The sequence below is a fragment of the Rhinatrema bivittatum genome, chromosome 4, assembly GCF_901001135.1.
Source record: "Rhinatrema bivittatum chromosome 4, aRhiBiv1.1, whole genome shotgun sequence".
NCBI classification, from domain to species: Eukaryota; Metazoa; Chordata; class Amphibia; order Gymnophiona; family Rhinatrematidae; genus Rhinatrema; species Rhinatrema bivittatum.
In genome coordinates this window covers 6,132,780-6,158,331 of record NC_042618.1, presented here as the reverse complement: position 1 = coordinate 6,158,331, position 25,552 = coordinate 6,132,780, and the positions used below count along the sequence as shown (strand labels likewise).

General features: G+C 50.2%; 1 protein-coding gene across 7 annotated transcripts in view; it reads left to right on the top strand.

The window, feature by feature from the left end:
* CEP128 (centrosomal protein 128) overlaps positions 1-25,552 on the top strand; it is a 647,014-nt gene that overhangs the window by 54,265 nt on the left and 567,197 nt on the right. For all 7 annotated transcript variants that reach the window (XM_029597698.1, XM_029597700.1, XM_029597703.1 and 4 more), the window contains exons 7-8: positions 494-566; positions 22,937-23,053. In XM_029597698.1, the coding sequence (XP_029453558.1) occupies positions 494-566; positions 22,937-23,053 (190 nt within the window). The remainder of the gene's footprint in view (positions 1-493; positions 567-22,936; positions 23,054-25,552) is intronic.

The following is a 25,552-nucleotide window of genomic DNA, read 5'->3' as shown; positions in this document are numbered from 1 at the left end:
GGACATTGCTAAATGTTTAAATTGATATCCAGCTGGGTAAACACAAGAAGTGCTGGATGCAAGGGACGGACGAGGCTGCTGGAAGTCTGAGTAATGAAGGCTCCCGTGGTTTCTGAAAACATTTAATGTGCATTGACTTTTCTGGTTAAAATATCACATAGAGCCCGATATTCAAATCAGCACTTAGCCGGCTAAGCGGCACCACTGAATATTGCTGCTGCGGTCAGCGGGCACCACTTAACCACCTAAGTGGCCGATCTGGCTTTGCCGGGTTGGGCTGTTTGCCCATGAGCGATTTAATAAGTGGCCTGCATGCGTGCGGTGACCCTGCCTGCCCCCTGCCACCTCTGACCCTCTCAGCCTCAGCCCTGAGATGGATGTGAGGTGCGGCTGCGTTTCTAGCGGAATCTCAGGGGGCAAGGGCTGCGCCTTTTTTACGTATTCCCGGATGAGCCCTGCGCTTCAGCTTTTCTCGTCACCTTTTATTTTCTAGAATCGATGCAGAAACCAAGAAGACCTTGGGGGAGTTATCAGAACGTCTCGGCAGCTCCCAGAGAGAGGACCCGGTGAGTCCCGCTGATAATTCTTGGTTACAGGAAAAGGGGGGGACAGTGATCCCATTGCAGGTTCCTGCGGGTGATGCCGGGAGCCGCGATGCCGCCGCCGTCTTCGTTCGCAGACTGCTCCTCGCCTTTCTCCCGGCTGGAGATGCGTCACAGGGATCACCTCGCCAGCAGCCTCCTCGGGGTGCGTGTCCGGGTGCCGCTCTCCGATCACGCAGCAGGTATCGCCGGTGCTTCTCTTCCAGGCTAGCGCCCGCAGGTGGTGGAGGGGACCTCGAGTTAGGAAGCGAAGCTGGGGCCGGTGCTGGCAGCGGATCCTTGGACGGCTCTCACAAGCACAGTCAGAATTGCTGGATTTATCTGTCCTGGCTTACGAGCCTCTCTGGTGAGACAGCTAAGGGAGGGGGTAACCAGCTGATGCCAAGTTTGCAGAGGGATCTTGGAATGAAGACTGACAGCTCTGCCAAGGCAGGTTTTGGATTCCTCAAATATTTGGTTAGATTTACCCAGCTGTTTGCGTGGTGTAGGAGGCATTTCCAAGCTTTGAGGATTGCTACACTTGCGAAATGCAAACACCCCTCTCTTCCTCGTATGTTTGACATGTGTTACGTTTTCTAATTAACTGACAGTAATACGTTTTTGCCTGGCTGCGCTGCAGTTTTGCTGCTTGCCAACTGATCCCTGCACCAGGGGGATGTCTCAGAAGATAAGAACCAAACAGGAACTGTTCTCTGTGTTCATAAATAGTTTCTTTACATTAAATTCACCTTTTAAGTAGAAGGAGTTTGGATTCTTGCATATTAAGGCCAGAAGGAGGCCTATGATTCCTATTGAGCAGCACCGCCGGTATTAACCCCCATCAGAAGAGAAACGATTCTCTCTATATTCCTCCCCCTCCCAAGACTCGGGTTAAAAGGCAAAGTCTGCTCTGAGACTGAAGCCATCCGTGCAGTCGCCTTGGAGTAGCGGTGTCTTCCCTTCTCTCCCCATCCCTGTGTTTAAACTCCAAGACCCCCCTGCACTCTGTTGACCCAAGCAGAGTTGCAGTCATTTTAACTTCTGCTTACCTGAGTTACGGCAGGCGGGCCTGACTGCAGCTGCCTCGTTACTCGATTGCTGTGGCTGTGCCTGACCCCATCTGGTGGGAGGCTGAGTTGCTGCAGGCACATCTGTCTCCATCCTGGAGCTTATCCAAGTTACTGCGGGTACGAGTCTCTCCCCAGCCTGGAGCTTACCCGAGTTACTGCGGGTACGAGTCTCACCCCAGCCTGGAGCTTACCCGAGTTACTGCGGGTACGAGTCTCACCCCAGCCTGGAGCTTACCCGAGTTACTGCGGGTACGAGTCTCTCCCCAGCCTGGAGCTTACCCAAGTTACTGCGGGTACGAGTCTCACCCCAGCCTGGAGCTTACCCAAGTTACTGCGGGTACGAGTCTCTCCCCAGCCTGGAGCTTACCCGAGTTACTGCGGGTACGAGTCTCACCCCAGCCTGGAGCTTACCCGAGTTACTGCAGGTACGAGTCTCTCCCCAGCCTGGAGCTTACCCAAGTTACTGCGGGTACGAGTCTCTCCCCAGCCTGGAGCTTACCCAAGTTACTGCGGGTACAAGTCTCACCCCAGCCTGGAGCTTACCCAAGTTACTGCGGGTACGAGTCTCTCCCCAGCCTGGAGCTTACCCAAGTTACTGCGGGTACGAGTCTCACCCCAGCCTGGAGCTTACCCAAGTTACTGCGGGTACGAGTCTCTCCCCAGCCTGGAGCTTACCCAAGTTATTGCGGGTACGAGTCTCACCCCAGCCTGGAGCTTATCCAAGTTACTGCGGGTACGAGTCTCTCCCCAGCCTGGAGCTTACCCAAGTTACTGCGGGTACGAGTCTCACCCCAGCCTGGAGCTTATCCAAGTTACTGCGGGTACGAGTCTCACCCCAGCCTGGAGCTTACCCGAGTTACTGCGGGTACGAGTCTCACCCCAGCCTGGAGCTTACCCGAGTTACTGCGGGTACGAGTCTCACCCCAGCCTGGAGCTTACCCGAGTTACTGCGGGTACGAGTCTCACCCCAGCCTGGAGCTTACCCGAGTTACTGCGGGTACGAGTCTCACCCCAGCCTGGAGCTTACCCGAGTTACTGCGGGTACGAGTCTCACCCCAGCCTGGAGCTTACCCGAGTTACTGCGGGTACGAGTCTCACCCCAGCTTGGAGCTTACCCGAGTTACTGCGGGTACGAGTCTCACCCCAGCCTGGAGCTTACCCGAGTTACTGCGGGTAAGAGTCTCACCCCAGCCTGGAGCTTACCCGAGTTACTGCGGGTACGACTCTCACCCCAGCCTGGAGCTTATCCGAGTTACTGCGGGTACGAGTCTCACCCCAGCCTGGAGCTTACCCGAGTTACTGCGGGTACGAGTCTCACCCCAGCCTGGAGCTTATCCGAGTTACTGCGGGTACGAGTCTCACCCCAGCCTGGAGCTTACCCGAGTTACTGCGGGTACGAGTCTCACCCCAGCCTGGAGCTTATGCGAGTTACTGCGGGTACGAGTCTCACCCCAGCCTGGAGCTTACCCGAGCGGCTGTGAGTACGTCTCTCTCCAGCCTGGAGCTTACCCGAGTGGCTGCCAGTACGTCTCTCTCCATCCTGGAGCTTACCCGAGTGGCGGCCAGTACGTCTCTCCCCAGCCTGAAGCTTACCCGAGTGGCTGCCAGTACGTCTCTCCCCAGCCTGGAGCTTACCGGAGTGGCTGCCAGTACGTCTCTCCCCAGCCTGGAGCTTACCCGAGTGGCTGCCAGTACGTCTCTCTCCAGCCTGGAGCTTACCCGAGTGGCGGCCAGTACGTCTCTCTCCATCCTGGAGCTTACCCGAGTGGCTGCCAGTACGTCTCTCCCCAGCCTGGAGCTTACCCGAGTGCCTGCCAGTACGTCTCTCCCCAGCCTGGAGCTTACCCGAGTGGCTGCCAGTACGTCTCTCCCCAGCCTGGAGCTTACCCGAGTGGCTGCGAGTACGTCTCTCTCCATCCTGGAGCTTACCCGAGTGGCTGCCAGTATGTCTCTCTCCATCCTGGAGCTTACCCGAGTGGCTGCCAGTACGTCTCTCTCCAGCCTGGAGCTTACCCGAGTGCCTGCCAGTACGTCTCTCTCCAGCCTGGAGCTTACCCAAGTGGCTGTGAGTACGTCTCTCTCCAGCCTGGAGCTTACCTGAGTATCTGTAGGCACGCTTTTCCCCAGCCGGGAGCTTACCCCAGTGGCTTCCAGTACATCTCTCTCCAGCCTGGAGCTTACCCGAGTATCTGTGGGCACACCTCTTTGAGCTTACCCGAGTGACTATGGGCAATCCCATCCCCAGCCTGGAGCTTATCCAAGTGGCTGTAGCTACATTTGAAACCTTAATGCATCTAAATGGCTAAGCTGCTATTTTAAAAAGCTTAACCAGCTTTTCCCTGTACGTACCAGGATCAGTCCAGGACACCTGGATTGTGACTCCGCACCAGTAGATGGAGACAGAGCAAGACCTGTCGGGCTCACCCATATATGGTCACTCTCCTGTCACAGCCCCTCAGTCTTACTCTGTCTCCAGTAGATGGTGCAGGTTTGGTCACAGCCCTGGTCCCTGGGGGTTTTTTGGCTGTTCCCTGGGGTTTTTTGGTTCAGGTTCTTTGTTTAGTCTGAATTTTATTGGTATTTTTTAAAAAAAAAAAAAAAAAAAAGGAAAGTTTAGGATATTTTTTTTCCTCTTTTGAGAGGATACGTCCCCGCTGGTCCTGCCTCCCAGGGGGGTTTGGAAGGTTCTGAGGGGACCATCCCCCCCTGGTTGAGGCCGCTGCTAGGGTCGAGGACCCGCCTAGAGAAGTAGCAGCGTCGGGGGTGACACCAGGGAGCCCGGTTCACTCACCCCCGCTGGAACAGGAGCCTCAGGACCGTGGACAGCGGCGGTTTAAAAAAAAAAAAAAAAGTTTTACTGTTTTATTTTGTGCGCCGCGGCTTCTCCTTCGCGCCGGCTCTCCGTTCCTTCGGGGGGGGGCCGTCTTTGTCGCCGTCCTTTGTTTTGCTCGGGGCAGTTTTCGAATCGAGGCCGCATGCCTCGGGGATCTGTCTGCCGCACTTGCGGCTCGGCGCGCGCGCGCCTCTCCCGGGACAGCGTCTGCTCGGCCTGTGCCGCCGGGGGCGAGGGTCCATCGGGGGTTGGTCAGGAGGGCCGAACCCGGGCGCCGCGTTCGCTGCCGCGCGATTCCGCCGCTGCTGATGGCCCGGGGGACCCGTTCCCGCTTAGCGCGGGAACGGCGGCCATTTTGGCCACAGTCAGGGAAGCCACGCGGGTGGCAGTCGCTAATGGCGGCTTGCCTCCCGCACTTTCTCCTCAGCTACGTCCCTCGGGGGAAGCCCCGGGGGAGGTCCAATCACGACAGGGGTCCGGTTCTGAAGTAGAAACGGCGGGCTCCGGGTCTTCCTGCTCTTCGGATTTTGCGCAAAATTTTAAAATATAAAAGAAGTAAACGGAGGCCCAGAAAAGCGAAGGGATCCAGCAGGTCGGCTGGATCCCGGAAGAGGAGATCCTCGGCGGTCCCTGAGGGCGACGCAACGCGGCGGAAGCGCCCTGTGAGGGGGATACCGCAAGTTACGGATTCCGGATCTACTTCCTCGGAGGAAGATGACCCGGCTGCAGAGCCCCTGGGGGGTCCGACGATGCGGCGGACGAGGGTCCTTCTCAGCCGGGAGCGGGGAAAGGGACGCCGGCCATCGAGGGTAATGACCCAAAGGTGGTCCGGTTGTTCCGCAGAGAGGAACTAACCCCGCTTATTCCGGCTATCCTCCAGGAGCTGGGGGTGGAGGCGCCGCCGGTGGTACCCCGGCAGGCAGCAAACATGGATCCAGTACTGCTGGGTCTCACGGGTCCAGCAGTAGCTTTTCCTTTTCTGTTTACGGCTTCGGATATCTTGTTCCGGGAATGGGACACTCCGGAGTTGGGCCTGAAGGTGAGCAAGGCTATGGATAGGCTCTACCCATAACCGGAGGATGCGCTGGAGCTTCTACGACTACCAAAAGTGGATGCGGCGGTGTCCGCCGTGACGAAGCGGTCGATGATTCCTGTCACAGGAGCCACGGCTCTCAAGGATATACAGGACAGGAAGCTGGAGGTACAGCTGAAGAAAATTTTTGAGGTTTCAGCCTTGGGGGTCCGGGCAGCCATCTGCAGTAATTTCGCTATGCGGGCCAGTTTACGATGGGCTCAGGTCCTCCAGGCTAATGCATGCCTCTCGGAAGCGGAGGCCAAGCAGGCAGATCGGCTGGAGGCGGCAATAGCGTGTAGCGCAGATGCGCTGCACGACCTCCTTCGTACTTCGGCCAGGTCCATGGTTTCGGCGGTGTCGGCCTGTCGGCTCCTGTGGCTCCGAAATTGGGCTGCGGATGGTTCGTCCAAGGCTCACCTCGGGGCGTTGCCGTTTAAAGGGAAATTATTGTTTGGAAAGGAGTTGGACGATTTAATGTTGTCTCTTGGCGAGAATAGAGCTTTCAGGTTGCCTGAAGATAGGGTTAGGGCTCGATCCTCCTTCTCCAACCGGGCCCGTTTCCGTGGTAACAGGAGGTCACGTCCCCAGAGGTCCGCAGGTCCTTCCTATCGTTCTGGCTCCTCACGGTCGTCCTCATGGCCTCAGTCCTTTCGGGGGAAGCGGTTCGGCCGTCAGGGTGGAACCCCGGGGGGCTCGAGCTCCAAGATCTCCCAATGAGATGCGGCCGGTCCATCCCTCGCTTCAGCTTCAGTCATTCGTTCCATACGTGGGAGCTCGGCTGCAGTCTTTTGTAGAGGAATGGGCCAAGATAACGTCAGACCAGTGGGTCCTCCAAGTGATAAATCACGGTTACGCGTTAGATTTTGCAAGGATCCCGACCGACAAGTTCCTGGTGTCGCCATGCAAGTGCCCCATAAAGTGCGCAGCGGTACGCGGGACCCTCCAACACCTGCAGGCCTTGGGGGCGATTTCCCCAGTTCCGCTCGAGCAGCGCGGCCAGGGTCGTTATTCCATTTACTTCATCGTGCCAAAGAAGGACGGCACTTCAAGACCAATTCTAGATCTCAAGGGGTTAAACAGATGCCTTCGCATTCCACACTTCAAAATGGAGACAATCCGGTCAGTGATTGCCTCTGTCCGCCCTGGCGAATTCCTGGCTTCATTGGACCTCACAGAAGCGTACCTTCACATCGGCATCCAGCCGTCTTACCACCGGTTCCTCAGGTTCTGTATTCTGGGCAGGCATTATCAGTTCAAAGCTCTTCCCTTCGGGCTGGCTACGGCTCCCCGGACATTCACGAAGGTGATGGTGGTGGTTGCGGCACACCTACGCAGAGAGGGGTTCCTGGTACACCCCTACCTGGACGATTGGTTGATTCGGGCCAAGTCTGAGGTCCAGTGTCGACATGCAGTCAACAGAGTTCTCACGCTCTTGCAGTCCCTGGGTTGGGTGGTCAACCTCAGCAAGAGTCATCTGGCACCCACCCAGTCTCTGGAGTATTTGGGGGCCCTGTTCAACACGAAGAGGGGCAAGGTCTTTCTATCCAAGGACAGAGTCCTCAAGCTGCAGGGTCAGGTGCGCCGCTTGTTGTCTCTTCGGCTTCCCCTGGTGTCCGATTATCTGACGGTTTTGGGTTCTATGGCTTCAACGCTATCTTTGGTCCCCTGGGCATTTGCTCATCTGCGTCCTTTGCAATCAGCGTTGCTTTCCCGATGGAAGCCAGTGTCCGAGGAGTTTCATATGCCACTCCCACTCATGGCCCAGGCGAGGGCCAGTCTTCACTGGTGGCTAGAAGCGGACCACTTGACTTGTGGAGTGTCCCTGTTAGTGCCCGACTGGACCGTGTTAACCACAGACGCCAGTCTCTCCGGATGGGGAGCGGTCTGCCTGGGCAAGTCGGTGCAGGGCAAGTGGCCCTTGGCCCAGACTCAGTGGTCTATCAATCGCCTAGAGACCAGAGCGGTTCGCCTGGCACTACAGTCCTTTCTGCCGCTGGTGCGGGGAAAGGCGGTTCGAGTGTTGTCGGACAACGCCACCACCGTGTCTTATATCAACCGTCAGGAGGGGACGAGAAGTCCACTAGTAGCGAAGGAGGCGCAATTCCTGTTAGCCTGGGCGGAGTACAACCTCAGCAACATAGCAGCATCTCACATTGCCGGGGTCGACAATGTTCAGGTGGACTTCCTCAGTCGTCATCATCTGGATCCCGGAGAGTGGGAATTGGCGCCGGAGGCGTTTCACCTCATTTGCGAAACGTGGGGGACGCCACATATGGACCTCATGGCCACATGGCAAAATGCAAAGGCGCCCAGGTTTTACAGCCGTCGGAGAGAGAGAGGGGCCGAAGGAGTAGACGCGTTAGTTTTACCTTGGCCGATGGACGTACTGCTGTATGTGTTCCCTCCTTGGCCGATGATCGGCAAGATTCTTCGACGCATAGAGCTACATCCGGCCGAAGTGATCTTGGTGGCGCCAGAGTGGCCGCGACGCCCGTGGTTCGCAGATTTCATTCAGTTGTCGGTAGCGTCGCCCCTGCGTCTTCAGGGGTTGGCGGGGCTTCTTCGGCAAGGCCCCGTTTGTTTGGAGGATGCGGATCACTTCTGTCTCGCGGCATGGCTTTTGAAAGGCAGCGCTTGAAGAAGAAGGGTTATTCGGATGCGGTGGTCGCCACGTTGTTGCGGGCCAGAAAGCAGTCTACTTCCATGGCGTACGTTCGCGTCTGGGCAGTTTTTGATGACTGGTGTGCGAAGCGCAATGTGGATCCTACCTCGGCTCCTGTATCCGATATCCTTTCATTTTTACAGGCTGGTTTGGCTAAAGTTCTTTCATGTAGTTCCCTTCGGGTCCAGGTGGCAGCACTTGGTTGTCTGCGTGGCAAGGGGCGGAAGGGCTCCTTGGCACTGCACCCGGACATTGCACGTTTTTTGAGGGGGGCCAAACATCTCCGTCCTCCCATACGTCCTCCATGTCCGTCCTGGAACCTCAATTGGGTACTCTCTGCGTTGTGCTCGGCTCCTTTTGAGCCCTTGAAGAGGGCAACCCTCAAGGATCTCACGTTGAAGACGATCTTCCTTGTCGCTATTGCCTCAGCGCGCCATGTTTCGGAGTTGCAGGCGCTGTCTTGTAGGGAACCGTTCCTAAGGATCTCGGATTCCGGGGTCTCCTTACGAACGGTCCCTTCATTCTTGCCCAAAGTGGTTTCGGCGTTTCATTTGAACCAGTCCATTGAGCTTCCCGCTTTCAACGTCCGGGGTGCGTCGCAGTCAAAGCTGCGGGATTTGCGGAGGTTGGATGTTCGGAGAACACTTCTCCGCTATCTGGAAGTCACCAATCCGTTCCGTGTAACGGATCATCTGTTTGTTCTGTTCTCAGGTCCAAAGCGTGGGGGCATGGCTTCCCGGACTACAATTGCACGATGGCTCAAGGAGGCCATTGGTTCCGCATACATAGTATGGGGGAAGCCGGTGCCTGAGGGTCTAAAGGCTCATTCGACCCGGTCGCACGCTGCTTCCTGGGCAGAATCTTCTCAGGTGTCGCCTCAAGAGATTTGCAGGGCGACTACTTGGAAGTCGTTGCATACTTTTATGCGGCATTACCGGCTGGATGTTCAGGACACTGCCGGGGGTTTTGGAGAGAGAGTACTCCGAGCGGGACTCTCTGCTTCCCACCCTAGGTAAGTTTTGCTCTGGTACATCCCAGGTGTCCTGGACTGATCCTGGTACGTACAGGGAAAGGAAAATTAGTTTCTTACCTGATAATTTTCGTTCCTGTAGGATCAGTCCAGGATCCCGCCCGTGCTGTTCGGAAGAAACGGAGAGTCCGCTCGTAGGTTTTCAGTATTTCGGTTTACTGTTCTGCTTTCTCGGTTGAGAGTTTTGTTCCAGTTGGGGGTTTTTGCAGTTGCTCCCTGTTGGGGAGGGATCCCTCTTTTAGTTTTGTCCTTTGCTACTTTGACATTACGTAAGACTGAGGGGCTGTGACAGGAGAGTGACCATATATGGGTGAGCCCGACAGGTCTTGCTCTGTCTCCATCTACTGGTGCGGAGTCACAACCCAGGTGTCCTGGACTGATCCTTGGTACTACAGAAACGAAAATTATCAGGTAAGAAACTAATTTTCCTTTATTCTAGCCGCATTTATCCATCTAGAATTATAGCCGATTATGTTGGGGGCATTCCGGAGGTGGGCAATAGGAGTTCCCAGGAGAAGCAGAGTTAGCCGGTTAGGTCCAATATTCAGATTTACCTGGTTTACCTAACCGGCTAACTCTAGTCGCACCGTAAGGCTGGTCTGAAGTTACCTGGGTACCCCTAGCCGGCTAACTTTAAGATATCTGGGCATATTCAGTGCCGCTGAATAGGAGTACCCAGCTAGCCGCTCAGTGGCTGAATATGAGCCCCTCTGTGTATGAAAGTAACTTTTTGTAGACAGATTGATCTGCTAAGTAATCAGGCTGTTGAAGTGGCAGATAATTGCTTGAACTTTCTTTTGTCTTGTGCTGCACTGATACCCATTCTCAGCCCATCCTGCTACACATGGCAGCCTTGTTTTAAAGTTAGAAATCAAGATTTACTTTACAATGGGGATGAAAAACTATTCCAAAAGCAGAGCCAGGGGAAAACATTTTTCCCCTCCTTGTAATTATATTTTGGGGGACGTTTGTTTTTCTTTTCCGTTTCACCTGTGTTTTATTTGTTTTGTTTTAACTTTTCTTTGTTTATTTTTTTGCTTTGCTTGCCAGCGCCTTCCTCCTCGGGCCACAATCCAGCCTCTTCTCTCCGTGCAGCTTCTGATTTTTTTGCTGCAGCCCAGCAACCATGGGGTTCCTTTGTACGATCCCGCCGCAGGGGTTGCCCCAGGACACAGTGGCTCAGTCTGTGCCCGCTTTGCCAGCAGCGTCTTCCCTTGACCGCGACCTGTTTTGGTAGCGGTCATCATGAAGAAACCTTTATTCTGAGTCTCTGAGAACTCAGCTGTGTTTCAAACACTGAAATAAGGGAGCAGTTTTCAGTAGGCCGTGCTGTTTGCAGGGTCATAGGCACTTTCAGCCTCCGTAAATTGCAGCGAACTTCGCGGTGAAACCATGCGCATTTGTTTCCCTTTTGAAAATGTGCAGCCGCATGCTTTGCAGCTGCTGTTTGGGTGGTGGGGGAGGGGCGAGGTATTGCATGTACATTTGAAAATCCCAGGAGGTGCCGTCCTCCTCCTCCCCCAGCCTGGACACGCCGCCTCTTTCCTGTCTGGCTGAAAACGATTGTGCCGTGGAAGCCTGCGCGGGCGCTGAGCGGAGGGAAACGTTGGCGCAGGCCGGGTTTTACGGGGATTTGGGTGCTGATGCAGACACGAGCGGGCCGTTGGCCAGGAGGTGGGCGGCATGAGTGTCGCTCGCTGGAGCTGCGCCGGTGACTCTAGGAGAGCTCGAGTGCAGAAGAGCGAGACAGAGGGGGGGGGGGGGGGGGGAATTTGGAATCTTTCTAGTCTGCTGTTAAAGGCATGTAAGCTACTATTCCAACCTCTCTATTGAGATGCCCTAACTTGAATGTGAAATTAGTCCATTTTTTCAATATAGCAATACAGTCCAATGTCCCAACAAGCAAAATCGCCAGTGAAGTTCTTTCCTGAAAAGTATTTATCATTAAAAATAAATGTTGGGTAGAACACAAATATGACTTCTCTCTTTTCCTGGACTGATGACTGACTTCAATTCTGTCAATCAATAGGAAAACGTCAAATAAACCCTATAATTACAAAAAACAGCTTGAACTAAAATTATACAACATTAGAGTTGCATTCTTCTCGCTTTTATTGATGCAAAATTATCAAATGTATTATCATAATTTATATTTGTGCTGTTTCAATTTCAGTTGAAATAATTGACATAGTGGAGAATCATTCTTGCCCTCTTGATGATCTTCAGTAGTTTTTAATTAATTTCAATTTGCTGAATGACCTTTCACAAGCAGCTACTGTAACTTATAGTGTAAAAAAAAATTTGAAATGCTACTTCTGTATTTGGGTAGGTCTCTGAAAGAGAATATTCATGGATCAGCTGAAGAAGATGGAATAGTGTAGCTGATTTCATGCTTGGTAATATTGACAAAGCTTGAGGCGTGAAGCTTTCAATTTCTGCAGGCATTTCTGAAGGATTTAAATCTTCCTTTTATGTTAATGCTAGATCAGCAGCTGCTTTTTTGTAAGTCGGATGAATTCATACCCGTAAGTGAAGTCCCAGACAGAAACTCAGTCAGATGAAATTTTATTTAATTTTTCATATCGCCAGTTTGAGCCAGCCATTAGCTCATCCAAAACGTTTATTTGAATCTGGGAGTATTGCTCGGCAGATAAATTTGAATCTTCATCAGTTGATTCGTAAAGTTCCATTTTTTTTCTTTTTACCTCCATTTCCAAAAAGGAGAAGTATTTCCATCTTTTCAGCTGCTTGAGTAGTGTACACAAAAGCATTAAGTTTCCATCTCGTCCTGCCACCCACCCACCAGTCGATGGAGGCAGACAACACTGTTTTCCTGTGTAACATTACAGCCACTACTTAGGAGGTGGTGCTAGCAAGAGGAATACAATATTTTCTGCCTCCAGCGGATGGTAGGTCTGGAGTTGTGCAGCAGCTCATCGTTGGATCCTAGGGTCACACCCCTGGGCCAGGCCACTGGCTATGGCCAGAAGTGTGAGTCCGTGATCTGCTCAGAAATCCTGTGGGGTCCCTGATCGAGCTGGGCCATGGAGCTAAGTTAAAAAAAAAAAAAACCAGAACAAAAAAAAACCAAAGAGAGAATAGGAGCTCAGTCAGTCCATTTTAAAAGTTTTTACCATGGTTCTGGAATACTATGCTACAAGTGTTTCCACATTGGAAAAACCTTTCTTTGGATTTGCTAATGATGATGTACAATTTACAGATAAAATTCATGGAAAGCAAAATAAAGATTTACTTGTCTTGGATAACTCATCCAATTTCGATCTACATATTCAGCATTAGGAACTTTCTTCAATAAGCAATCAATAGAGAATCATCATCCATCTTCTGATAATGAACTGAGAAAATCAGCATCTTTTTGCTGATCTGGACCATATCGTATGTTGTATTAAACAACATCTTACTTTATCAGTAATATCTGGCCAAGATGAGAGATCATTAAAGTTTAGCCCAATATTGCTGTTTTTTGCTTTTCAACTTCAGCAGGATTGGATTTGTGGCCTGTTTGAGATGTTCCTTGGAGATTGGGATCATCAGTAAATTTCAGTTTGAGGCGTCTCCCTGAAATCGTCTTGTGACACATCTGTTAAACTACAGCTGGCCTGTGGATTTTTTTTTTCAGTGCTACCTTCTGCAATTGTAACCCATTTTTTGAAAATGTTTTGACATCATTTTTAACTCATCCCTCAACTACTTCTTTCAATAAAATGTTCCACTTGGTCGATTTGAAGCTACCTTCTGATCTAAGAAAGTGATCCAAGAAAGTTTGAGGATTCTTGGCAGTTTTCAGTATAAAAAAAATTGCAGAATCTTGCATTTTTGGTGCGGAAGTCTAAGGGATCAGTACATGATTGGAGGTGGGGGTGAGAGTGTAAGGCTGATATGCACAAGGAGAGAGATGTTGGGGTGACAGCGTCTGATGAGCTCAAGGCAGTTAAACAGTGCGACAAGGCACTGGAGTAAACAGGGAGAGGCATAACCAGAAGAAAAAAGAAGTTGATAATGTCTGTACAGGTAGTTGGTGAGGTCTCACTTAGAATACTGTGTTCAGTTCTGGAGGCCATAGAGATAGACTAGAGGCGACCCAAAGAAAGACTAACAAAATGCATCAAAAGCCTTAACTGTTATCCCTAGAAGAAGAGCCTAACTGTTATCCCTAGAAGAAGTGTTTTCCAACCCTCTCCTGGAGATACACAGAGCAAGTCGAGTTTTCAGGATTGCCACAATGAATATGCATGAGGGCATACACTGGGTCTCCAATATACGCTCATCTGTCTATCTTGAAAACCAGACCATGTGAATGTGCCTCCAGGAGAGGGTTGGGAAACACTGCCCTAGAGGAAAGGAGAGACAGGATGGATTTGATGGAGACATTTAAATACTTTAAAGGCAGCAATTCTCAACCGGTTTGTTGCCAAGCACCGGCAGGTATGTCGCATGCTACCCGCAGCTGGCGGGATGAAGATCGGAGCACTGGCTGCCACTGGAGACCAGGCCGATGGGGCCGAAGATCGGAGTACTGCCACTGCTGGAGACTAGGCCGGCAGGGACCGAAGATCGGAGCACTGGCCGCCACCTGAGACCAGGCCAGCAGGGGCCGAAGATCGGAGTGCTGCCACTGGCGGAGACCAGACCAGCAGGGGCCAAAGACGAGCTGTTCAGCTGGGGGCCTGTGGGTGGTGTGTATCTGAGGCGGGAGGGTGCTTCTGTGTGTGTGGTGTGTATGTGAGGCAGAGGGTGCTTCTGTGTGTGTGTGTGTGGTGTGTATGTGAGGCGGAGGGTACTTCTGTGTGTGTGTGGTGTGTATGTGAGGCGGAGGGTACTTCTGTGTGTGTGTGTGTGTGGTGTATATGTGGGGGGGGAAGGGTACTTCCGTGTGTGTGTGGTGTATATGTGGGGGGGAAGGGTACTTCCGTGTGTGTGTGTGGTGTATATGTGGGGGGAGGGTGCTTCTGAGTGTGTGTGTGTGTGTGTGTGTGGTGTATATGTGGGGGGAGGGTGCTTCTGTGTATGTGGGGGAGGGTGCTTCTGTGTGTGTGTGTGTGTGTGATGTGTATGTGGGGGAGGGTGCTTCTGTGTGTGTGTGTGTGTGATGTGTATGTGTGGGGAGGGTGCTTCTGTGTGTGTGTATGTATGTGGGGGGAGGGTGCTTCTGTGTGTGATATGTATGTGGGGGGAGGGTGCTTCTGTGTGTGTATGTATGTGGGGGAGGGTGCTTCTGTGTGTGTGTGTATTTGGGGGGAGGGTGCTTCTGTGTGTGTGTTTGTGTATGTGGGGGGAGGGTGCTTCTCTGTGTGGGTGTGGGTGTATGTGGGGGGAGGGTGCTTCTCTGTGTGGGTGTGTGTGTGAGAGAGAGACACAAACTGGTTCTGAGAATGTGACTGGTGTGTGTGTGTATGTGTAAGAGACAGAGACTGGTTGTAGTCCCTAAGGAAGAGGACCGTGAGGACAGAGCTTCTGCAGCCCTTGCTGCTTCTGGTGAGTGCTATTGGCCTGGAAGGGAAAGGAGTAGGAGAGTTGCTGGAGAGGGTAATAAAGGTGGCTTTTTAAGATCATTTTTCTTGATTGACTGCCATTTTAATTATTGGGTATTATGCGATGTCTGCTGTTTTGAAATATTTTATTGATATTTGCACAATTTTTAATAATTTTTATGGGTTTTTAATTGTTGGATGTTATTCTGTTCATCAGCTGTTTTGTAACATTTATTATTATAGTTTTATAATTATTTCTGTGTGGGGATTTATAGCAGCTTGGCTTGTTCTGTTTTCCTAATAGGAGGTGTATTGGTGTTTAGGGGCCTGGTTTAATATTTGTAGTCTTGCCTTTTCATAGGTCGGGTTGTTCCGTTGGAGTGCATGCCATAATGCAGGTGTAACTTTATGTGCATTGTTGCAGATCCTGGGACTATGTTAGATGCTGTATTTCTCTTTCCATTTCTCCAGTTTTGCACTGCATGCAGAGTGGCTTTTTTGGGTTTCCATTCCAGTTTCTGTCTCCATATTTGTAATTTGTGGTCTTTCTGTACTTGGTGAAGGTCGATTTTGTGTGTGTGACTGAGGTGAGGTATTTAACTAGCATGTGGGCTAGTAAAATACCTCACCTATTTGTTGTTTTTTCTCAATAGGACATGCATTAGTGGTGAACTGCTGTCTTTTTATAAGTAGGGCTATTGTGCTTGGTAGTAGAGGAAGTTTGTGTTGCTGAGATAACATCAGAATATATTTTTTGTATGGTGGGTTGTACAGGGAATGTTCTAGTTCTGCTTTATACCCATTACTGAGGGTCGGGGGTGGGGTTCCTTGGATGCAAAGTGTACATTTCCATTTAGCCTTGTGACTGTCTCGTGTTCAGTGTGTCACGCATGTGAGAATCATCTGTCAGGTGCGTCCCGACAGAAAAAAGGTTGAGAACCACTGCTTTAAAGGTATTAATAATGCAAAGGAAGCAAACTTTTTCCAGTGGAAAAGAAGCTGTGGAACTAGGGGTCATGATATGAAGCTCCAAGGGAATAGTCTCGGAAACATCCAGAAATATTTTGAAATGGAAAGGATGGTAGATACCTGGAATGCCCTTCTGGAAGAGGTGATGGAGTCCAAAAAATGGTAACAGAATTCAAAAAGGCAAAAAGAACGGTACTGAAGCACCGAGGTAGCCTGCATTGTGCTTCCAAGAAGGAAAAAGGGTGACATGCATGGAACTGAAGTTACAGCCTAAACATCTTGCTGGGCAGACTGGATGTGCCATCGTTGACTTTGTTACCTCCAGCGCAGCATCCTCCTCTCTTTCTCTCCTCTCCTGTCCAGAATTTGTTTTGTGCCCCTCTATACACATGCTTCAGACAAATGACAACAATAAAGCATTACACCATGAAAAATATAAAATACAAACAATTAAAATCCATCTAAGAACATTCTATAATACCAAACATAAGAGCAAAAAAAGCAATATTCGCTGCAAATAAAACTAAGCAAGTATCTCCCTCTCTGCAGTATCTCTCTCTCTCTCCTCCTCCTGGCCAGTATCTGTTCTCTCTCTCCCTGCCCAATGATCCTCTCTCTTTCACTTTCCCTCCAAAGCATCCCTCTATCTCTCTCTCACTCCTTTCCCCTGGACAGCATTACCTCTCTCTCTTCCTCACCACACTGCAAGGATCCATCTCCTTTGCTCCACTCACCCCTTGCCCAGCATCCATCTCTCTCCCCCTGCCCCACCACAAGTATCTTTCTCCCAGGACAAGCAGGATGGTAGTGCTCTCACATATGGGTGACATCAATGGACGGAGCCCTATCATGGAAAACTTCTGTCAAAGTTTCTAAAAAGCTTTGGCTGGCACACTGAGTGCACTGAGCATGCCCAGCATGCTATTATCCCTGTGTCCAAGGGGGTCTCCCTTCAGTCTCTTTTTTTCCACACTGCAGTTAGCATCGCTTCAGGAGCTCTGTGAGAAATTTCTCACAACTTTTCCTCATGGAAACACTTGAAGTTTTACTTCACAAATGATTTTTCCCTTCACGGGTCTCCCTTCATGTACATTTAATCAACGTTCAGTGAGTACTGTGCCCTGTTTTTCGGTCAGTTCCTGACACCTCACTAATGGTTTCCCTGGCTTACCAATCGAATTGCGGCCTCCCTTCTCCCTATGTTTTCCTCCTCAGTTAGCTTCACAAAGCCTGCGATTGTCCTCCTTTGATCCTCTACTGGGTTATTAGGGCTAGAGGGATAGGGACGTCCATGGTTACCGTTGCCGCCAGGGCCGCTGTCGAGGCCATCAATGTTCTCATCCCATCGAGTCTCTCGGTACCTTTGTTGCGGTCGATGCCCCCATCGATACCGTCTGTGCCTCCATCAATGCCATCGATGCCCCTCCTCGGTCCATCGATGCCATCGATCCTCGTATCAATTCTGTCAGTGCCATTGATGTTTACATCCATGACACTGATCTCTCCATGAATTCCATCGATGCTCACATCGGTGCCATCGATGCCCATGTCGATTCCATCGATGCCATCGACGGTAGTGTCTATTTTATCCATGCCATCGACGGCAGTGTCCATTCCATCCATGCCGTCGATTCCGTTGATGCCAGTATTGATTTCGCCGATGCCATCGATGACTCTTCGATTCTTTGATGCCACATCGATTCCATCGATACCTACGCCGATGCCATTGGTGCTTCCGTCAATGTTATCAGTGCTCCACCTGTGCCATCAACGCTTCCATCGATGCTTTCGACGATACCCTCGAGGCTGCCTTCAATGCCGCCATCGATACCATCAATACTACTGTAGCACCTAAACGCAGTGCCCTCAACTAAACAAAATGCTCCATACTTCGGGTTCTTAACCAAAGCCCAAAGCCCCGTATCATCCTAGGGCACTAGACATTGCCAGGAGCAGTGCAGGCATCCGTCATCACTCGCCATCCAAGACAGCGAGGGCATCCACCTCGGCGCTGGGGAAAAACCGGGCCGAGCACCGTGGCAATCATTGTCACCAGCATGGTGACCGACCGCCACCGATGCAATCCAGGACATCGGTGCTATCTTACTTGGTGCTGGAGAATGACCGGGCTGAGCTCCGAGGGATACTTATTCCACACTGGCGTCAATGTACATTGAGCCAGTTGGGTTCATGAGTCATGTGCTCCTCTGCACTCGAGGTGTCGAGGCGTTCCCCACCGATACCGGTGCAGGGTTCTGAGCCACCACAAAATAATGTGGAAGTGCCAGACACGCCTAGCCTGTCTCCTCTGTACCTGTGCTACCATACCAGATTACAGAGTTGAGCCGGATGTTTACATCCCTCAGGCTGTCCTCGATGCCTCCTGAAATCCATGGAGCCATCGATATTCACCGACTTGTCCTTCTGCGATCCACCACGAAGGATGGTAAGTACTCTAATCCTGCTTCAGTAACAATCCCATCGAGACCTGGTCACTAAATCGGGCCACATGGTTTCGGAAGGTTCTTGGTCGTGTTATCTTCCAAGAACTGTATTAGTGTCACATATCGCTATTGCCAGCTATGTTTGACACAACACCAACAGAACCTCTCTACCAATAATTTGGGATTGCATCGAGACATCCTCCTGATGTCAGCAACGGGACTCCATACTCAATAATACTGTGGCTTCTGGTTCCTAATTAAGGTCTGAAGTCCCATATACATTAGCTGGTCTGCTAGACACAAGATCCAGCAGACACTGCCTCAATTGCAAGCCCACCTCGAGACCTGGCAACAGCTCTCGATGTTTTCTTGCACAGCAGACAGAGATGCGTGTAAGACTTTTACCGCTCATGCTCCCGTGGCAGACCAGCTGATATCCAGATTACATCACATCCGTCAGTTGGACACCTCCTGGTCTCTCAACTTGCTGGATATCTGAGCGGCCATCCCACTTAGTACCAGGGCTTTTGGTACAGTCCCCTGGACGCCACAAGGGGTGGGGGGTAGTTTTTAATCCCACTATTCCTTCTTTCAACAGAAAGCAGATGCTCTCTGCCCATCCTGGACCTCAGAAATGTCAACAACTTTCTTCAGAAGGGACAGGTAAAATAGTGTCTCTCGTCACCGTGCTTCCCTTACCACAGTAAGTGGGTTGCCTATCTCCTCTAGTCTTTCTATGTGCTTCATAGTGAGTTAACAATGTTCCAATGCCAAGTTCTGCCAGTCGCACTAGCTTCGACAACTTGTGTATTTCAACAAATGCCTAGCAGTGACTGCTGTTTCTCTATGGAGTAAAACATCATTCACACTTTTCCTTGCATGGACAACTGCCTAACAGCAGTCAATCCAAGCAAGGAGCTCTAAATTCTCCACGACTCACTATAAATCTACTACCTGGGATTGCTGTTAACTACCATAAATCCCATATGGAGCAGTTCTGGACACTACAGTCGCAACGAACTTCCTGCCCAACAACCGCGCAGACATACTGTCAAATTCCTACATATCTCTGCGCGCATGCAACATAACCTCAGCCCCTCAATTCTTTCATTGCTGGGCCATAGGGTTTTTTCACTATCCACTTTACTCATCTGCCCAGATTGGCTATGAGTAAGATTCAGTGGAATTTCAAATATCAATGGCACTAAGCTGTTCAACCGCTTTCGTCCCTGATCCATATTACGAATTCGAATCCACATCTTCCCAACCCAATATGTGTCTATTCCACTCCATAGAGAGTTTCACATCAACTTCCTGGAGTTTCGAGCCATGAGTTATGCCTTTTATGCCTTAAAATACTGCCTCTGCAACAAACCTTTGTGCACACAGACAGACAGCATAGTGGCAATGTGGTATTCCAACACACAAGCATGCACAACCTCTTAGCTGCTCTGCCAGGAAGCTGCGCAGCTCTAGCCTTCGGCCCTTGCACACTCCATGCATTCCCGGGCCACTTATCTAACAGACTTTCCGAACGCACTGGCAGACTACCACCATAGATGTTTCCATCCTCTCAAATGGTCTCTAACTACATGTGTAGCGAGCAAAATCTTCTAGCGCTGAGGTCAACCGACCTTGCCCTCTGCGTCTGAATCGAACCATATGGTGGACAGATTCTACTCCCTACACATGTATCGGAATGCGTTCCCATGGACGCCTTTGCTCGCTCTGCAACAAAGGCCTCTTATATGTGTCTCTTTCAACGCCTTTCATAATACAAACTCTCATTATGCTACAACAAGATGGGGTTCACTGTTTCTCAGACCCACGTCCTGCCTGCGACAAGTATGCTTCCCATACTTCTCAACCTATCACGCCAGTAACCAATTCGCCTGCTCACAGGTCAGTCTCATATCACGGACTCACTGATGTTCTCAGGTACTGGTAGCGTCACAACAGCCTTCCACACGTAAATCTTACAATTCAAAATGGCATGATTTACCACATGGCGCGTACAAAAGGGTATTAGCCCCTTTTTTCTACACCACTCCTTTTCTCGTTCTCCCTCGGATTCTGCTCCCCAGACATCCTCCGCATGGGTACACCTCTGTTCCAATTCGGCGTACCACTTGGGAGTGGGGATGCCCGATTAACGGTTCAACCCCTTCTGAGTCATCTTACCATGGATTATCCACTAATTAAGCCGCCTCTATGTTCACTGGATACGGAATGGGGCTTACATTTAGTGCTTACAAGACTCATATGTTCTCCGTTCGAGCCTTTACATTCCTTTAACTTAATAGTCTGGCATGGGAACTTCTTTCCCTCGTAGTCATCACTTCTGCCAACAGGGTCAGTGAGTTACACACCTTGTTGCATACTCACCCGACCCTGCGTTCCTCCGTGACCGAATGGTCCTACGTACTCACCCTCATGTTCTTCTTAAGGTAGACGCAGCCTCTCACCTTACTCAGAATATACTCTGTCCACTTTTTCCCAACGCCTCTCTCCCACCAGGGTGAGAGGGTTTTCCACTGCTTGGACTGTAAGAGTGCATTTGCATTCTATCTAGACCGCACTACACTCCATAGGAATTACACCTAACTCTTTCCTTCTTTGACAAAGACAAGCTGCATGTTCAAGTGGGCACACAGACTCTCTCCAACTGACCGGTAGACTGTATCGAATTCTGCTATGATGCACCAGACCTTCCTCTCTTAAGTGTGAGCACAGGCACATTCTATAACGGGCCATGTCAACATCAGTAACCATTATCGTTCAGTACCAATGGCCGCTATTTCCTAGGCTGTGACTTGTAAATATCTTCACACATTCGCAGCCCCCTTCTACTTATCAATGAAAGTTTGTCAAGACTCTGCCTTTGGCCAACCTGTCTTGTAAGCTTTCTTCCATGATAATCCCCAACTCCTTCCACAACCACCTGCTGTGATGTCAGGCTGCCTCATCTTTACCAATAGCACCCCAATTATTGTGCCTCCGCACGAGTTGTCTGCTATTGGCCTGTTATGATGCGAGTCAGCCTGCAGCTTGCTAATCACCCATATGTGAGCACTACCATTCTGCTTGTCCTGGGAGAAAGCAGAGTTGCTTACCTGTAACAGGTGTTCTCCCAGGACAGCAGGATGTTAGTCCTCACGGAACCCACCTGCCACCCCGCGGAGTTGGGTCTGCTAACTTTAATTCTTTTATTTTTCGCTCGCACTTTTTGCTACAAACGAGACTGAAGGGAGACCCCTGTGGACACAGGGATAATGGCATGCTGGGCATGTTCAGTGCACTCAGTTTGCCAGTCAAAGCTTTTTAGAAACTTTGACAGAAAGTTTTCCATGATAGGGCTCTGTCCCCTGACGTCACCCATATGTGAGGACTACATCCTGCTGTTCTGGGAGACCACCTGTTACAGGTAAGCAACTCTGTTTTCTCTCGTTTCCCTCCTCCACGCTACAGTCTGCACCCCTTCCATCTCTTTCCACCTCCTCTTGTCCATTGTCTTCCTCTCTCTCACACTCTTACTCCCTCTTTCCTGACTCGAATTTCCTCCTACCTCTTTCTATCCACTCCATAGCCAGCATCCCCCCCCTCCTTCTCTCGCCTTCCACACAGTGCCTGGTATCTGTCTCTGTCCAGCTTCTCATCTCACCCCATCCAGTATTGCCTATCCTCCTCAACCTTTCCCCTTCAAGCCTAGTAGCATGCGTTTTGGGTCTCCCCCCTTCCTACCAGATGGTGTAGCTGTCAGGTTGGCTCCCTCTTCATCCTATTGGCATCCAACAGATTTAAGGTTCCAAGAAGATCTTGGTGGCCAAATAAAAGATTTTCCGTAGTGGAACCCTCCCAACTCCTGTCAGCCTCTTGTCGTTGGCCTCAAGTCCTCTTCCTCTTTGTGCTGCAGCTCCATTAGCTCAGGGCCTCAGCAGCAGCAAACAGCCCAGTATACAGGGCACGCTGTTGTGATCCTGCGCTTGGCAAGCTACAAATTGGCAGTTTACGGCAAAGTCTTCTGTACCTGTGTGATAGGGATGCTCTAATCCTGGCCCTGAAGGGAGATGGACTGGTGACCGGAGGAGCTGTGTAGGGAGGCAGTGCAGCAGGCACAGGCCCCCACGGCAGTCAATTAATGTTTTTTGTACTGAGGGTCCGGGCCACCACTGCATAAAAGTGGTCTCAGGATGCCCCCTGTGGTATGACACCCAGGGCAGCTGCCCCGTTTGCACCCCTCTTAGTCCTGGCACTGGTTCCATGGAAACCCTCTTCTCTGTAGATGAAGTGATAGGTGCCGCTCTCGTTTATACTCCTGCCCTCTATCAGTGGGCCTTCCTCATCCCCTTCACTATTTTCGGGGTGTGGGGCTGTAATGAGTGGATGTGTGCCTTGGCTCAGAGGGGCTCTGACCGTCAGGCCCGACACTCCTGTATCTGGGCGCCTCTCTGTGCTGTTCCAGCTTTCCTACAGTGTTTGTTCATCGTGTGAGGTGCAGCATTGTTCTTTTCCTTACATAGCGGGAGCAAGCAAAAATCCATATACTTCTAGTATTGAAGTGGACAAAAAGGAAAAGGTGCCGCAGCATGTTTATTTTCATTGGGGATTTTAATCTTTTGTCTCTGCACAGGGGGAAGAAGGTGAACTGATGCAAGACAAGGAAGCGCGTGGCTTTGCCTTTAGTAGCAGACGCAGCCTGGGATTTGAATCTGCTGCCTAGCAGTGCTGAGTTTCCCCCTCCTGCCTTCTGACATTTCTTGTCCTTGATTTGTTTTGCAAGGTGTCGGAACGGGTTGAAAGGAGACTTCAGGAACTGGAGAGAGAAATGCGGAGTGAAAGGCAGGGGATGGAGAGGCGCCAGGAGCAGCTGGGTCACATGTCGCTGCAGCTGCAGGAGGTAAGGAAGAATCTGATCAGCTGGTCTTCCTTGCTGCAGCCTTCCTGGAGGTCTTCTCTCATGACCTCTTGATGCTGTGGTCCCTCACCAGCACTAAGGGATATCTCCTTTCACACAATCCCTCAGCACCACTCTCTATTCCACCTCCTCTTTATTCACGTCCCCTACACTGTGGATCCATCAAGTCTGGAGGACGTGAATAAAGAGGAGGCAGCAAAACACTGCACGGAGCGGCAGTAGCCACAGAGGCATTCGTGGAGCGGGATGCCAGTGGCCAGTAGTTGGTGTTCCACCTTCATGGAGCGGAAGGATGGAGGGCTGCTATCTCCAAAAAAACAAACAAACCAGGGGTGGGTAAGAGTATGGGGCAGGGGTGTGGCCTGCTTGCTACAGCGGTTGCTACCCCTAATTGAGCTGGATGTTCACTTGGATGCAGATCCGGCGCTGCTCTCTACATTGGTGGTGGGGTGGAGGGGAATTAGGGCTGGAGGGTACTGGAAGCCAATAGTAACAGGTGGGGGAGAGAAAAAGGGAAAAAAATGGATAAAGTGCGTAGCTTGCTGGGCAGACTGGATGGGCCGTTTGGTCTTCTTCTGCCGTCATTTCTATGTTTCTATGGCCGGTGCAGGCCACCACAATAGCAACAGTTTTCCTCTCTTCTTGGGATTGAGTGTGTGGCCCTTTGCGGGCTTGCTCAATCCCAGTTGACCTCCAAGGGGCAGCAGCATTGAACACGAGTCTGTTATCCTCCAATACTAGGTGGTGAGCTGCAGCGCTCACCCTCTCTGATGTCTTTGCATGTCTGCCTAGCAGGCACCCTTGCTATCTGTGTCTCTCCTTCCTCCCCTGTGTGAGACCCCTGCAGTTTAATAGCACCCTCTCCCCGGCTCTTGCTGCTCTAACAATGGTGGGGTTTTTTTCTTTAAATGACATAGACATAACCTTACGGTTTTTTTTTTTTATTTCTTCTTATGGTTTAATTGATGTATGGACGCTTTATAATCCCTCTACAAGGGATTATATTTTTTATTCTAAACCTCATGACACCTCTTTGAGGATAGATTTTTTTTTTTTCTGGTTAGCAAATCTTATTTATCAGAAACGCTATCTGTCAACATAAGTTCCATTCCATGGTCTGATCGTGCTCCTATTGAGTTTGAATGTGCTTTAATGCATATGGAGTCAGGATGACGATTCTGGAGATTGAATGTCTCTGGAATGATCCCCAAATCTGTGAAAAGTTCGGATTTGACTTGCAGGAATTAAATGTTAGATCTAGGTAAGCAAACACTGTTTGAATTTGGTAATAAAGCAGGCAGACTTCTTGCATGGAAGCTGAGGAGAGTGCAGTCACCAAACCAAATCACCAAGATTAAAGATGAGAGCAGAGGATTTTTAGATGATGCTTATAAAATTAGGGAGCGGTTTGTTCAGTTTTACAGAGAGCTTTATTCTAAAGATTTAGCTATTAAGGATGTTGAGATCTGAGTGAAGTTTGGATGGGATCTCTTTGCAAGAGGTTTCCTCTGACGTGCAAAATAAGCTTAAGAAGAAGCTAAGACAACGAGGTTTTTGCTGTGATTGGTTTTCTGAAACTGAACAAATCTCCTGGGCTAGATGGTTTTATGGCAAAATTTTACAAAACATTTAGTGACTTACTTGTTAGCTCTTTAGCTAAAGTGTTTAAAGCTCTCTTGGTTGAACTATATCTTCCTCCTTCTATTAATCAGGCTGGGGTGACGGTTATTGCTAAATCTGCTAGAAATAGTTTATGTAATTTATAAAGACCAATTTCTTTGTTAAATATAAATTTAAAAATTTTGGCTCCTCGTTTGGGAGGTGTTATCCGGAACTTGATCCCTGTTGATCAATCTGGATACATCCCTGAAAGACAGGCTGCTGACAACATTAGAAAAATGTATGGTTTGCCCAAAAGGAACAGGTGTCTGCGGTGTTGCTTACTGTAGATGCAGAGAAAGCCTTTGACTGGGTTCACTGGTCCTTTATGTTTAAAGTACTTAAGAGAATGGGCCTGGGTGAATGGGCTTTACTCTTAACCTGACGCAGGTATAAAAATCATTGAGCGATTTGGACCCTTTTTCAATGGGCAGAGACATTCGCCAGGGTTGTCCGTTGTTACCTTTATTATTTGCTGTTGTCATGGAGCCCTTAGCAGAACAGGTCTGTAGATTGAGAGAGATTCAGGGCATTACAATAAGGGATTCTGAATATAAAATTTCTCTTTCTGCGGACGACTTGATGTTAATGCTTAGTAATCCTTTTTTTTATTCGTCTAGTGCTCATGAAAGAATTATTGGAGCGTGGGAAAGTTTCAGGCTTCAGAGTTAACATGGGAAAATACGATATTTTGAACATAGATCTTGCTCCAGATATGGTGATAGTTCTGTCTGAAAAATGTGCCTTTAAATAGACACGGAAATGTGTGAAATACCTGGGGCGGGGGGGCGGGGGGAGAGTAAAAATTGATGCAGATTGGCA